The sequence below is a fragment of the Bos taurus genome, chromosome 29, assembly GCF_002263795.3.
Source record: "Bos taurus isolate L1 Dominette 01449 registration number 42190680 breed Hereford chromosome 29, ARS-UCD2.0, whole genome shotgun sequence".
In the NCBI taxonomy this organism is placed as follows: Eukaryota; Metazoa; Chordata; class Mammalia; order Artiodactyla; family Bovidae; genus Bos; species Bos taurus.
The window spans coordinates 39,089,597-39,103,875 of record NC_037356.1 but is presented as its reverse complement, the minus strand read 5'-3'; the positions used below and the strand labels follow the sequence as shown (position 1 = coordinate 39,103,875).

Below are 14,279 nucleotides of genomic sequence, written 5' to 3'. Positions count from 1 at the left end.
TCCTTAGAAGATATTCCACTCTGAATGTAGTCATAATTCTGAATTTTAAAGCCACTTAAGTAATGTGTTATTATGGGCAGCTAGTCACCAACTTGATGCAATTAGATTTATCAGTCTCTTTGTTCTCAATTTGTTCAGCTCAGTTCAGTCCTTTCAGTCGTGTCTATCTCTTTGCAACGCCATGGACTGCAGCATGCCAGGCTTCCCTATCCATCACCAACTCCCGGAGCTTACTCAAGCTCATGTCCATCGAGTTGGTGATGCCATCCAACCATCTCATCGTGTCTTCTTCTCTTCTTGCCTTCTATCTTTCATAATATCAGGGTCTTCTCCAATGAGTCCGTTCTTCCCATCAGGTGCACAAATAATTGGAGCTTCAGCTTCAGCATCAGTTTTTCCAGTGAATATTCAGGACTGATTTTTCTTTAGGATGGACTGGTTTGATCTCCTTGCTATCCAAGGGACTCTCAAGAGTCTTCTCCAACACCAGAGTTCAAAGGGCATATGTGTGTGTCATTTGTCAGTGATGTCATATTCCCCCTGTTTGGATTTAACCACCAGAACTGAATTTAAACAACATGCAAAAATGAGGATTAAGTCACAGGGCCCAATCTATACACACCGGGTAACAGGAGAGGCTCCTATTGTATTCAAGGGACAGTCATGGATAGATCTCATGCAGGAATAGGCCCTGGGAATCCTAGATGAGTCTTTAAATATGATTGTCTTTACTTGGCTGCCACAATTGTTTTGTCTTCTTTGGGAAGACATTTCAAAATTATTTTTTTTGTATGTTTGGTTTGGCAGACAAAATTTTTCATGACACAGGCCATATGGGGAAATTATATCAGAAATATATTCCTTTATCTTCAGCAGCTAAATTTTGTTGGTTTGTGTGTCCCTGATGATCTTTCTTTATAAATAGAAAGGAAACACACATGTTCAGTATGCATTCAGTCTCTTTGTAAATGAACCAACATGAATTAAATTCCTCTCTTTCCCCACTACACTCCCAAATCTAGGCCAGAAATAAAAACCTGCAGAGACTGAAGGCTGATTCCAGCACATCACTGCGGAGATTTCATTCCCACTGTTTTTTGGGGAAAAAATTAGTTGCTAACATTAAAATCAGTAGATTGCACATAAATATCCAAACTTCCAATTCTCTTGAAAACATGGCTAACTGGCCTGCTTTCCAGCATGGGTGAAGTGGAGGAAAGGCTGCTCCCAGAGGTAAGCCTGCTCTGGTAAGGTAAGCCTTACCAGAGAGGTAAGGCCTGTGCTGCCCAGATTCCAACAAGGCCACCTAGTCCTAGTATCATATCTCCTGCCTCCTGGAGCCATGAGTTTGTGAGAACTTGACTTCTAGCACTCTTAAGATAAAGTCTACTTTTGTCTTGATCAACTTTGACTTTGAAGCCTTTAACCCAGAGCCTAGCACACAGTTCTTCCTTGTACAGTTGTTGGATGATATAAAATATCTTGTGGATATCTTCTGGCAGGATGAAAGGAATTGTTGCTCATGACACAGTTCGGGTAACAGTGTAACAAATGCTGAATCAGGACTGGCTATGGAGTGACCTCTGCTTGCAAAACAGATGCAGGACCATCTGGCAGGACCCTTCCTAGCCTAACTCCCATAGATATTGGCCATCTTACCCACAGGATCCTGTCCCTGGGGAGGCAGTGCCCATGGTGACACACGAGCATTGGATTACCTAACACAGAGAGTGGCTTGAGGTGTGGACTTGCAGCTGAACTGCCCATGAGCAGTTCAAGGTTCATTTTTCTGGGAGTGAGAAAAGGGGAAAAAGCACCCACATTTATATTCACAGACTGTTCCTGGCCGTTTCAGATAATAATTGGTTTAATCCTGCAACAACCCCACACAGCAGGTGGTCTGATTAACTCATGAGACATATGAGGAAACTGAGGTGCAGACAGCAAGGGCCTTGATGAGATCACACATATGGTAAACTGTGGAGCTGGGTTGGCTTTTCAGGACTGAAGTTGCTGTAGAGTGTTTAGGGACAGGATACTACTGATCTGGGGACCCTGGGGGCAGTCAAGGGCTTCAGCTATCCATAGTGGGACACTGGAGGCCAGAGATGTCAAGGGGCCTGATAAATGAGTTCTCACTCTAGGGTGCCTTTGAGAGTCTAATAAAACATATGGCCTGCCTCCACAAATTACTTGAGTAGTTCCCTTCTCGTTCTTTCTCTCTCATACACACTTGCACAAATACACACATATCTCCAAAGTGAATCTCAGGCAGTAGTTTCATAGATCCCTGCAAGCAAGACTGTGTTTTTGGCTTCCGTCTTCCTGGATGGATGCAGAATCCACAGTACCTTAGAGAATTCAGTCCATTCCTGTTATTAGGTCATAGTGATGCCAGAGAAGGCTACCTTGCTCTCGACTCATTTTGTCCACAAAGGGGTACCAATGGGTCCTTACCTGACTCTTGGTTGCTCCACCTGGACAGAAGCCACAGGCCAATTTGATTCACTCTGGTGGTGTTTTTCAGAGGGGCAGATGTTTTAAAATTCACAGCCTCTCACAAAGGGAACCCAAATTCCCCTCCCAGCTTGGTCTAACCGTCTGAGGTCCACCAAAGACACAGCCCAGCCTCATTTCTTCTTTGAGGTTTTAATGGCAATGCACCCCAGACCAGTCCTAGCCCCACCTCACATATCTGTAAGTGGGAACACTCTTCTCTCCCACAGATCAGGGACCTTGTAAGTACTGACCAGCTGTTTGGTCTAAGCATTGTGGAATACGGGTGTGAGGGTGCACCTTTTGATGGCATCTTGGACTTGAATTATTCCAGCATATCCATCTTTGGAGCCATCTCCATCTTTGACTACCTGAAGAATCAAGGTGCCATTTCTGGGCCTGTTTTTGCCTTCTACTTGAGCAAGTAAGTCTAAGATGGACAATCCCTTTCTCCAAATTAGCTTTAAGATGCTTTCAGTTGCACAAAAATTACAGAACACTTGATAAAGAAGTATACTGAGAGATAATCTAACCCCGGTTAAATTTAGCCCCTTGGCTGTACCTGGCTTCACCACTGGCTTTTATAAATAACATTTTATTGGAATACAACCCTGCTCCTGGGCTAAAAACCGGGAAGTTGGTCTAGGGGTTTAAGTGAGGAGGAAGACTAATGGAAGGCAACAGGAAACAAGTTGGAGAAAAAAGCAATACCATTTGCTAATGAATTTGATCAGGAAGGAAGGAGAAGGATGGTGGATATCTTTCCTTCCTCCTTCGCATTCCACTGGGAGCCCAGGACCAGCTACCCAATTTGCAGGAGCCAGTGAAAATGAAAGTGTGGGACACAAAACAAACATGTGGGACCCCTTGTTCAAGAAATATTAGGCATTTCAATACAGGGAGAACAGAGGTGTGGTCCATTCTGAGTGTGGGACACTTTGAACAGTAGAGGTCACAGGCCAGCAGAGCCAACTCTGGGTGACCTGAACCCACTTCCTTAGCACTCCCAGGTTTTGATTTTCCTGAAAAATGACAAGCTGGACAAGGAGAAAACGATTATGCTTCAACACTGTGTCCTCTGAGTGTGTCAAGCACTCAGGTCGCAGGAGGTAGGGCATCTTCAGAAGATATAAAGAGTGGAGCCTAGCCAGGTGCCTTAGCTTCTAACCTCCTCTGTGCTGCTCATTAGCCAGTAGCCAACCTCAGTCTGGATCTCAATCGCTCCTAAACTCGGTTTCTGCATCTGTACATGGGGACCTTATTAGGGCCTGGATGGGTGGACCAGCACAGCTCTCAGACAGTGCTGCTGTTACTGTCCTCCAAGGATCCACCCTCTCTTCTCCCTACACATGCAGGGTGAAAGGTAGTGTGATGATGTGGGGTGGATAAATCCTACTGCCAGGAAGCGCTCAACTGGGTACCATTGATCCATGCCGGAGACTGGAGTTACACATGGCCAGGTAAGCCTCTCCCTCTGAGGGTCGGCCCAAATAATGCTCCAGCTACTGTATATGGACACAGGCAGACACACACAAATACATTCTCAAACACACAGTCAAACAGACATATACACCACCCACAATGACACAGACAGACACACAGACACTTGGAAACACACAAGCAGATACATATAAACCTACACAAAGATACATAAAAACATGGATATCTAGTCAAGACACACAAGCACTCACAGAGACACATATAAACACACATACAAACACACATACAAACAAACACCCAAGCAGATAGATATACAAACAACCAATGGGTTCATAATCCCCAGGCCTTCTGACCAGGGCTCTGACCAGGGTCCTAAAAGGGTCCGGAGAGGTCTGTGCAGCTGGAAGAGGATTGCACCCACTGCCCTGTAAGGCATGGAGCATGGTTAGAGGACTCTACAGTGTGGCGAACAGAGGATTAGGGAGAATTTCTCCAGCCTGAACAGAGGTATAAGATGACCAACTGTCTGGGGCTACCTCGGACATAGGACGTTCTCAGTACAGATAAATGTCAGTTTAAAAACAGGAAAAATCCTGAGCAAATGGGGAAAACTGGTCTCCTAAAGGAGCAATTACTGAGCAGTGTAGAAAGATTTGCTGAAGTCATAAGATATGAAAGCAAATAATAAAAAAGACACCCTATGTTCATGGGCACACAGTGGGGCAGGGGCTATAACAGAGAATCAGGAAGCTGGGATCCAGGAATGACCCGAGGACAAGAGGCATAATTGATAGGATTCTGTGTGATACCCTCAGACAAAAGCTGACCAATCCTTTGGAGGTTCTGTGGGCTAGTCATGTATTTCCTGGCCAGGGTCTCAGGGTCTGAGCTGGTTGTAGGAGCAGTGCTGGCAGACACCCTCTCCCAGAGGAGCCCGTCTATCCCACCACTATGAGAATCTGCTGCCCTTGCAAACCTCCATCTTCAGTCTGTGATTGACCCATTATTTGTTCCCCACACGATACAGCTCTCTGGATGTTTCTCATTGATTATTCACACTGTCTTCATTCACTCACTGAACAGAGAAGCCTTGGGCATACACAGTGTGCCAGGCACTTTAGGGAGGTAAAGAGAATAAAACTCGCCCTCCCATCTAAGAAGGCAGATACACAGAAATGAGACACACATATAGTGAATTGTGACTTTGGTACATGCTAGACATGAGGAAGTGTCTATAAAGAGACTGTCAAGAAAAGAGACTGATAAACACCAGGGGAAAGACTTCCCTGAAACCATGACAATTAAGCTGGAATCTGGAAGATGAGAAGAAATTTGCTAGTCAAAGGGGAGGGGGCTCCTCTAGGAAGGAAGACCAGCTTGTGTCAAGGTGCAAAAGAGCCTGGTGTAATCAAGTACCACATTCAAGAATGTGAAGGAAGGTGTTATGTTGGGAGCAAAGGAAAAGACAGCAAGAGACAAAGGGCTGTTTAGAAGATAGTCGGGAAGGAGGCAGCTCTGGGGAGACTCAGAGTGGCCTTGATGCCCGCTTTGTCACACTGTCTCTCAGCATCTCCATGAAAAGAAAGATTATTGTTTGTTCTGGTGGCCGGGAGGCACTTGTGGATACCGGGACATCACTGATCATTGGCCCAAGAAGACTGGTCAATAACATCCAGAAGCTCATTAGCGCCATGCCACGGGGTTCTGAGGTGAAGGGTCATGCCCCAGGGTCACTCCCAGTCTCCACACACAAGAAGGATCTCCAGGGCCAACTTCTCTCCCTCTCTGTATAACAGCACTACGTTTCATGTTTTGTGGTCAGTACCCTGCCCTCTATTATCTTCACCATCAACGGCATCAACTACCCAGTCCCAGTTCAAGCCTACATCCTCAATTTGAGGGGAGTACCCTGAAGGGTAGTTCTCAAATAGGATCTTGCAGGAACCCTTGGGCTGCTGCTGGAAGGAGGGCACCCTCTCAGGCCATCTCGCACTATTACAGATGCTGCTGAGCCCAGGGGCTGGCCAGAGCCTCCCACAAGATGAACCACTTAAGAGTAAAGGGCAGTCTGGGACACTGATCATCCTGAAATAAATGTGGAGACACCACGTCATGCCTGCATGGTGGGAGTCACAAGGAGAGGGGAACACTCAGGTCCTCAATGTTCAAAAAGCTTCAGTTCAATCTGAATTCTCAGACGGATGAACAAAGAAAGTCAGCTCTAGCGGTCCTTGAAACAAGTCATGTGACAAGGAGAATGACTGGGGACACTCCCAGTGTGCCCTCCCACCATAGGGATTAACAGTCTCCCTTTCCTTCTCGCAGTTTTCCTGGTTTGGATGATAAATTACATGGTCACCCTAGTTCTCGGATGCATCTTCTCCTAGCTCTGGTCGGGTGCCCCCTTTGTGAGTTGGGATACCTGACCCCTCTGTGGGGAGGCTGGATGCTAATGTGAATAAAGTGTGCACAGTAACTGTTCAGCCCCGGCAGAGGGTGGAGGCTTCATGTCAGCTCCCTGTGGGAGTTCAGAGCTGGCTGATGGGCTGAAAGAAGGCTTTGAGGAAGGGAGGGAATTTCAAGAATTCTAAAACTGTAAACTCATGGAGCCATGTAGAGGAAAAATTGCACTGGATTCTAGGAAATCTCGGTTCTAGGAAAAATTGCACTGGATTCCATGCAAATGGCATCCCAAGGTGCTCTGCACTGGGGCACTGGGTAATTACCCGGGGTGATGAGGGCTACGGACAGATGGTGGGGATGGGGAACAAGAGTACATTACCCACCCAAGCCTGGAGTGGCCAAAGAGGGTGAGTGTAGGCCGAAGGAGGCTTCCCAGAGTTCCTGAGTTAAGTTTCCAAGAACGTGTTGTGGGCACTGCTCTATTTAAGATGAATAACCAACAACGAGTTACTGTGAGCACTGGGAATTCTGCTTAATTATATGACAACCTGGATGGGAGGGGTATTTTTGGGACCAGGACACATGGATATATATGGTTGAGTCCATTTACTGCCCACCTGAAACTCAGGATATTGTTAATCAGCTATGCTCCAATACAAAATAAAGTTTTTAAATAAAGTATGGATTGTGGGGACGCAGGAGGAGAACCAGCATTCTCTGCAGAGAAAACAAAGAGCAGGAGTCAGAAGGAAAGAAACAGGGAGAGAGGAGAACTATGGACATTGTTTTCCTTTTGTAAAAATTTTATTCAGTTCAGTTCAGTTCAGTTCAGTCGCTCAGTCATGTCCGACTCTTGCGACCCCATGAATTGCAGCATGCCAGGCCTCCTTGTCCATCACCATCTCCCGGAGTTCACTTAAACTCATGTCCATCGAGTTGGTGATGCCATCCAGGCATCTCATCCTCTGTCATCCCCTCTTCCTCCTGCCCCCAATCCCTCCCAGCATCAGAGACTTTTCCAATGAGTCAATTCTTCGCATCAGGTGGCCAAAGTACTGGAGTTTCAGCTTTAGCATCAGTCCTTCCAGAGAACACCCAGGGCTGATCTCCTTTAGAATGGACTGGTTGGATCTCCTTGCAGCCCAAGGGACTCTCAAGAGTCTTCTCCAACACCACAGTTCAAAAGCATCAATACTTCGGTGCTCAGCTTTCCTCACAGTCTAACTCTTACATCCATACATGGCCAGTGGAAAAACCATAGCCTTGACTAGATGGACCTTTGTTGGTAAAGTGAATATGCTATCTAGATTGGTCATAACTTTCCTTCCAAGGAGTAAACGTCTTTTAGTTTCAAGCCTGAAGTGATTTTGGAGCCCCCCAAAAATAAAGTCTGATACTGTTTCCACTGTTTCCCCATCTATTTCCCATGAACTGATGGGACCAGATGCCATGATCTTCGTTTTTTGAGTGTTGAGCTTTAAGCCAACATTTTCACTCTCCTCTTTCACTTTCATCAAGAGGCTTTTTAATTCCTCTTCACTTTCTGCCATTGAAGTGTGGCTAATCTTCAGTGTTGCATTAAGTTCTGCTGCACAGCAATGTGACTCAGTTATACACATACAGAAATACATATTCTTTTTCTTATTATTTTTCATGTGGTTTATGACTGGATATTTAATATATTTCCTTATGCTTGACAGTAGGACTTTGTTCTTTATCATTCCTCTGTATCCCCAACTCCCAGTCCTCCCCTCTGACACACCTTTCCTCATGGGGACCTCATGTCTTGCCCCTTTTTGGTTGTGGATGAACTCTCATATCCCCTGCTATTGCAAAAATCCCTTGATACTTACCAAAAGAGGGACATAAAACCAAGAATTGTGCTGGGTCTGGATATTTGTGGAAGTCGCAGGTAAGGGCTCAGGCTGACTGGTGTGTGTCTCTGAGTTCTCCAGGATTCTAGAGGCCACTGCTATACCACCGTTAAAGAGAACACAGAGAGGACATCTAGAGAGGCCTGGATCCTGGGTGACATCTTCCTGAGGTTGTATTTCTCAGTCTTTGATCAAGGAAATGACAGGATTGACCTGGCACAGGCAGTATAAATGCTTGGAGTTGTTCAGGAATCAGTAAGGCCACTCTGAGCAAACACTAAATCACACTTAGGGTACTCCTGCCCAGGATGCTGGTGAACTGTATTTGGTGGTCTGCACACCCTATTCTCATTAAAGAATAAAAAGGGTTTCACTCATAATGGTGCTGAAGCAAACAGGTGCCTCTGTTTGTGTCTGGGAGGTGTACCATGATTGGGAAGGATAGAGAACAAAATCTGAATCACAGTTGAGAGGAACCCACCTCCAACTGGGTTCAATAAAAAGGGAGACTCATTGAAATGATTCTGGGAATCCAGGACACAAGACTTGGAGCAAATGCAAAGGTCTATGTGACTGGACCCAAGAAATCAGAAGTCATCAATTCTCTATTTCACACCCTCGCTCTTTCCCTTCCTTCTTCTCTGATGGTCTTAGCCTGACAACTTTCTTCCTTAAAGCTTCTACACCTAGTGAGGGAGTCCAAGCTACCTGCCCTAGGGTTTTATATCCTGAAGGCATCTCCAATAAGGAAAGAAAAGATTGAAGACATCAGAGTTCGAGGGTGTTCTCTGAATGACCCACCTCAGATCACATGTACAGTCCTAGATTAGCCATCCTGGCAGGGCCATGGGGTCCTATGATTGACTTTACACGGTTTTGTGGCCCTGACCCAGTAGCACACATGATTGTCAATTTCCTCCAGAACTACATGACTGAAGCTGGGGAGAGGCAGCCCCAAAGAAAGCAACTGGGAGATAGTCCAGGCCATGGAACAGTTTGTGATTACCCACCAACTCCACCACCTCCTCATTCAGAGAAATTATAACGGGGTAATGAAATAGACTCTCTTCATCCCATCTCAGAGGAACTTATCACTGGGATTCTCCTCCAGGGGAGTTTGGATGAGGTACTTAATGGAGAGCTGGTTCCCTTTTGTCCAACACCCAGTCACCAGGTCTCTGCCACATATGCCTGCTTTGTCCTTTCCAATCCTACTTGGTAAGCGGTGGCCCCAGTGGATCCCTGAGCCATCCCCCTCCTCCAGGGCCCAGAATGCCCCTTCCTTGGCCTCCAGTGCTGCTGGGGAGAATGCAACCATGTTATCAGGAGACCCAGGGAACACAGAGCCTTCAGCATTTCTGAGCTTCTCCATGGGTGAGGCTACAAACTATTTGCTTGGAGCTGCCATGGTTAGGTACTTTTTCAGTGGAAGCATCCGTTCTGTCCACCTGGAGGCCCTCAGTTGATGCCTCAGCTGAGACAGCAGGGGTCAGAGGTTGATTTCCTTTCAGATTGACTGGTTTGATCTCCTTGCTGTATAAGGGACTCTCAAGAGTCTTTTCAAGTACCACAGTTCAAAAGCTCAATTCTTTGGCATTCACTGTTTCTTATGGTCCAGATCGCACATCTGTACCTGATTACTGGAAAAACCATAGCTTTGACACTACAGACCTCTGTAGCAAAGTGAGTCTCTGCTTTTTGATACACTGTGCAGGTGTTTCATAGCCTTTCTTCCTTCCAAGGAGCAAGTGTCTTTTAATTTTGTGGCTGCAGTCAAGGTCCATAGTGATTTTGAAGCCCAAGAAAATAAAATCTGCCACTGTTTCCACTTTTCCCTCATCTATATGCCATGAAGTGTTGGGACTGGATGCCATGAATGTTGAGTGTCTTTTTGTGAATCGTTTTTTTGAATATTGACCTTAAGCTAGTTTCTTCATCTCCTCTCCTCATCGAGAGGCTCTTTAGCTCTATTTTGCTTCCTGCTGTTAGGGTAGTGTCATCTTTATATCTATGGATGTTGATACTTGTCCCAGCAATCTTGATTCCAGCTTGGGATTTATCCAGTCCAGCATATTGAATTATGTAGCTTACATATAAGTTAAATAACCAAAGTGACAATGTATACCTTGTCATTCTCCTTTCCCAGTTTTAAATCTTTCAGTTGTTCCATGTCTGATTCTAACTGCTACTTTTTGACCTACATAGAGTCTTGCTAGGAGAAAGGTAAGGTGATCTGGTACTCCAATTTCCTTAAGAATTTTCCACAGTTTGTTGTGGTCCACACAGTGAAAGGCTTTAGCATAGTCAGTGAAGCAGATGGAAATGTTTTTCTGCAATTCCCTTGCTTTCTCTATGATCCAATGGATATTGTCAATTTGATCTTTATTTCCTCAAACGAGTTTGTATATCTAGAAGTTCTCAGTTCATGTACTGTTGAAACTTAGCTTGAAGGATTTTGAGCATTACCTTGCTAGCAAGTGAGATGAGCACAATGGCAGGATAGGTTGAACATTCTTTGGAATTGCCTTTCATTTGGATTGGAATGAAAACTGACCTTTTCCAGCACTGTGGCCAGTGTTGAGTTTTCCAAATTTGCTGACATATTGAATGCAGCACATTTACAGGCTCATTCTTTAGGAATTTTAAACAGCTCAGCTGGAATTTCATCACCTTCCTTAGCTTTAGTTGTAGTGATGCTTCCTAAAGCCCACTTGACTTCATACTCCAGTATATCTGGCTTTATGTGAGTGACCCCAACATCATCCTTATCCTGGTCATTATGACCATTTTTATACAGTTCTTCTGTGTATTCTTGCCACCTCTTCTTAATCTCATCTGCTTCTGTTAGGTCTTTGACTTTTATGTCCTTTTTTGCGCCCATCTTTGTATAAGTGTTCCTCTGGTATCTCCACTTTTCTTGAAGAGTTCTATAGTCTTTACAATTCTATTGTTTTCATCTAATTCTTGCACTATTCACTTATGAAGCCTTTCTTATCTCTCTTTGCTATTCTCTGGAAGTCTGCATTCCATTTGTTATATCTTACCCTTTCTCCTTTGCCTTTCACTTCTCTTATTTTCTTAGCTATTTTTAAGGCCTCCTCAGGCAGCCACTTTGCCTCCTCACATATGTTTTTCTTGAGTATGGTTTTGATGACCACCTCCCATACAATGTTACAAACCTCCATCCATAGTTCTTCAGGCTAACAGAGCTAATCCTTTGAATCTATTTTTCATCTCCACTATATCATCATAAGGGATTTGATTTAGGTCATAGCTGAATGTTCTAGTGGTTTTCCTTACTTTCTTTAATTTAAACGTGAATATTGTTTGTTTCTGCCTAAGCATTGTTTCCAGATCACCACCTACCACTCCCAGTGGGTGTGGAACAAAAACACACAATTTGAGGACTGTTACCTTGGGTTTGTGCTTGGCTTTTCACATGCTTAGCTGTGCGAGCTTGATCAAGTCTCTTAACCACAGTTTTCTCATCTGGAAAATGGGCACATGATGACAATTCCACCTTCTAGATTGCATATGTGCCTGCAAAGAGCAAATGACCCTGAGAGGGCTTTCTGGGTTCCTAAGTCTGGAACAAATATGAATTATTCTGCCACCTAGGAGAAGAAAGTCTTTTGTGTAGACGCTATGGCTGCCATCCCCAAGGCTAAATATTGATTCAAGCCAAAGGACATCTATTTCTGAACCCTGACCCAGAACTCTGACTGAGCCGATGCTTCTTTTTTCTGGGCTCCCACAAGAGCTACTGATTACTGGCTCAGATTACTCCCTTCCTCAGCCTTACCAGTCATCCTTTCCTTGTCATCTACTTCTCCCCTGAAATCACACTGCAAGGAAAGTCATAAAGGCTCTTGGTCTCTTGTCAGTTTCCCACATCTCCAGCATAGCAGCAAGTAGCTGTTATGGCTACTTGTCACAGCAACAACTATGGCGATCTGCACATCCAATCTCAGCCTGTTAAATGAATCCTTCCCCATTTGGCCCTTCATGTTTAAATTACCTACAGTTGCCTTAGTAACCTCCTATGCTTGCTGTTTAATGATGAAATATATGTGGACCTCATCTAATTTTCTTTCCCAAGCATAATTCCAGCCATGCAATTAAGTAACCAAACATTTAGTCATCTAACTACCCACAGGAATTGACAAAAGCAAGCCACCCATTATGCATTTCTTGCTTGCCCCAAAAAACCATTGAAGTGATCTGCTGAAAGAATGTGATACATTGGCATGTATACTCCAGAAGGGACACTTTTTCTCTGGATTTGTTTTCCGTCTAGTGCAGAATGTCTACCATAATCCTGGCCCTCCAGCAGCTGGTCACCTAATTTTTGCAGACTCAGCCCACTCCAGAAACCTTCCTCATTCCTCAGTAAAATCTAGAGAACAGACTCAGTCAAAGTTCTCACTCCTGCAGAAAACAGTTTTTTGTTTTTTTTAGAAAACAATATTTGGTAATACATTCAAAATCTTGTGCTCCTTGCCTTGGATTCAAGGACCTGCACCAGAGGATGGGAAGCCTCCCCTTCCACCTAAATCTTTCACCACTCCCACCAGGGCCACAGGATTGACTGGACCCCAAAGACTTCTGCCTGCTCCCTGGTGTCCTCTATACCTCACTTCAGTTCAGTCTCTCAGTTCAGTTCATTTCAGTCGCTCAGTCGTGTCCGACGCTTTGCGACCCCATGAATCTCAGCACCCAGGCGTCCCTGTTAATCACCAACTCCCGGAGCTCACTCAGACTCACGTCCATCGAGTCAGTGATGCCATCCAGCCATCTCATCCTCTGTCTTCCCCTTCTCCTCCTGCCCCCAATCCCTCCCAGCATCAGAGTCTTTTCCAATGAGTCAACTCTTCACATGAGATGGCCAAAGTATTGGAGATTCAGCTTCAACATTGGTCCTTCCAATGAACAGTCAGGACTTATTTTCTTTAGCATGGACTGGTTTTATCTCTTTGCAGTAAAAGAGACTATCAAGAGTCTTGTCCTACACTACAGTTTAAAAGCATCAATTCTTTGTTACTCAGCTTTCTTTATCGTCCAACTCTCACATCCACTCACGATTTCTGGTAAAACTATAGCTTTGACTATACAGACCTTTGCTGGTAAATAATGTCTCTGATTTTTAGTATGCTGTCAGGTTTTTCATGGCTTTTCTTCCAAGGAGCTAGCATCTTTTCTTTTTTTTCACAACTGTGGTCACTACAGTGACTTTGGAGCCCAGGAAAATAAAGTCTGTCACTGTTTTCATTGTTTTTCCAGGTATTTGCCATGATGTGATGGGACTGGATGCCATGATCTTCATTTTTTGGTCCGTACATACCACATCAAGATCATTCGAAAGAAAAAGAAATGGAAAAAGGCAAAATGGTTGCCTGAGGAGGCCTTACAAATAACTTAGAAGAGAAGCAAAAGGCAAAGGAGAAAAGAAAGACATACCCATCTGAATGCAGAGTTCCAAAGAATAGCAAGAAGAGATTTAAAAAAAAAAAAAAAAAAGCCTTCCTAAGTGATCAGTGCAATGAAATAGAGGAAAACATTAGAAAGGTAAAGACCAGAGATCTCTTTAAGAAAATTAGAGATAGGGAGGGCATGTTTCAGGCAAAGATGGGCACAATAAAAGAGAGACATGGGATGGACCTAACAGAAGCAGAATATATTAAGAAGAGGTTGAAAGAATATATAGAAGAACTGCACAAAAAAGATATTAATGACCCAGATAACAACGATGGTGTGATCACTCACCTAGAGCTAGACAATCAAATGCGAAGTGAAATGGGTCTTCAGAAGCATCACTAAGAGCAAAGCTAGTGGAGGTGATGGCATTGCAGTACAGCTATATCAGATCTTAAAAGATGATGCTCTTAAAGTGCTGCACTCAGTATGCCAACAAATGTGGAAAACTCAGCAGTGGCCACAGGAATGGAAAGGTCGTTTTCCTTGCAATCCCCAAAAAAGGTGATTTCAAAGTAAGTTCAACTACCACACAGTTGCACTCATTTCACATTCTACCAAAATAATTTCTCAAAGCAAGTCTTCAACAGTACA

At 44.4% G+C, this 14,279-nt stretch overlaps 1 protein-coding gene across 1 annotated transcript; it reads left to right on the top strand.

The window, feature by feature from the left end:
• The first annotated feature begins 1,200 nt into the window (after positions 1–1,200).
• LOC616004 (pregnancy-associated glycoprotein 1-like) lies at positions 1,201–8,444 on the top strand. Its single transcript, XM_024987413.2, has 6 exons — positions 1,201–1,233; positions 1,495–1,536; positions 2,727–2,920; positions 5,504–5,645; positions 5,733–5,840; positions 8,295–8,444. Exons 1-6 carry the CDS (start codon positions 1,201–1,203, stop codon positions 8,442–8,444), a joined length of 669 nt encoding a protein of 222 aa, XP_024843181.2.
• Positions 8,445–14,279: the final 5,835 nt, after the last annotated feature.

Bases quoted from the DNA above. Each gene is read 5' to 3' on its own strand.
- LOC616004 (XM_024987413.2), top strand. From the start codon at position 1,201: ATGGGTGAAGTGGAGGAAAGGCTGCTCCCAGAG. The intron at 2,921-5,503 runs GTAAGTCTAAGA...ACTGTCTCTCAG, and splicing joins TTTGCCTTCTACTTGAGCAA to CATCTCCATGAAAAGAAAGA. The intron at 5,646-5,732 runs GTGAAGGGTCAT...TCTGTATAACAG, and splicing joins CCATGCCACGGGGTTCTGAG to CACTACGTTTCATGTTTTGT.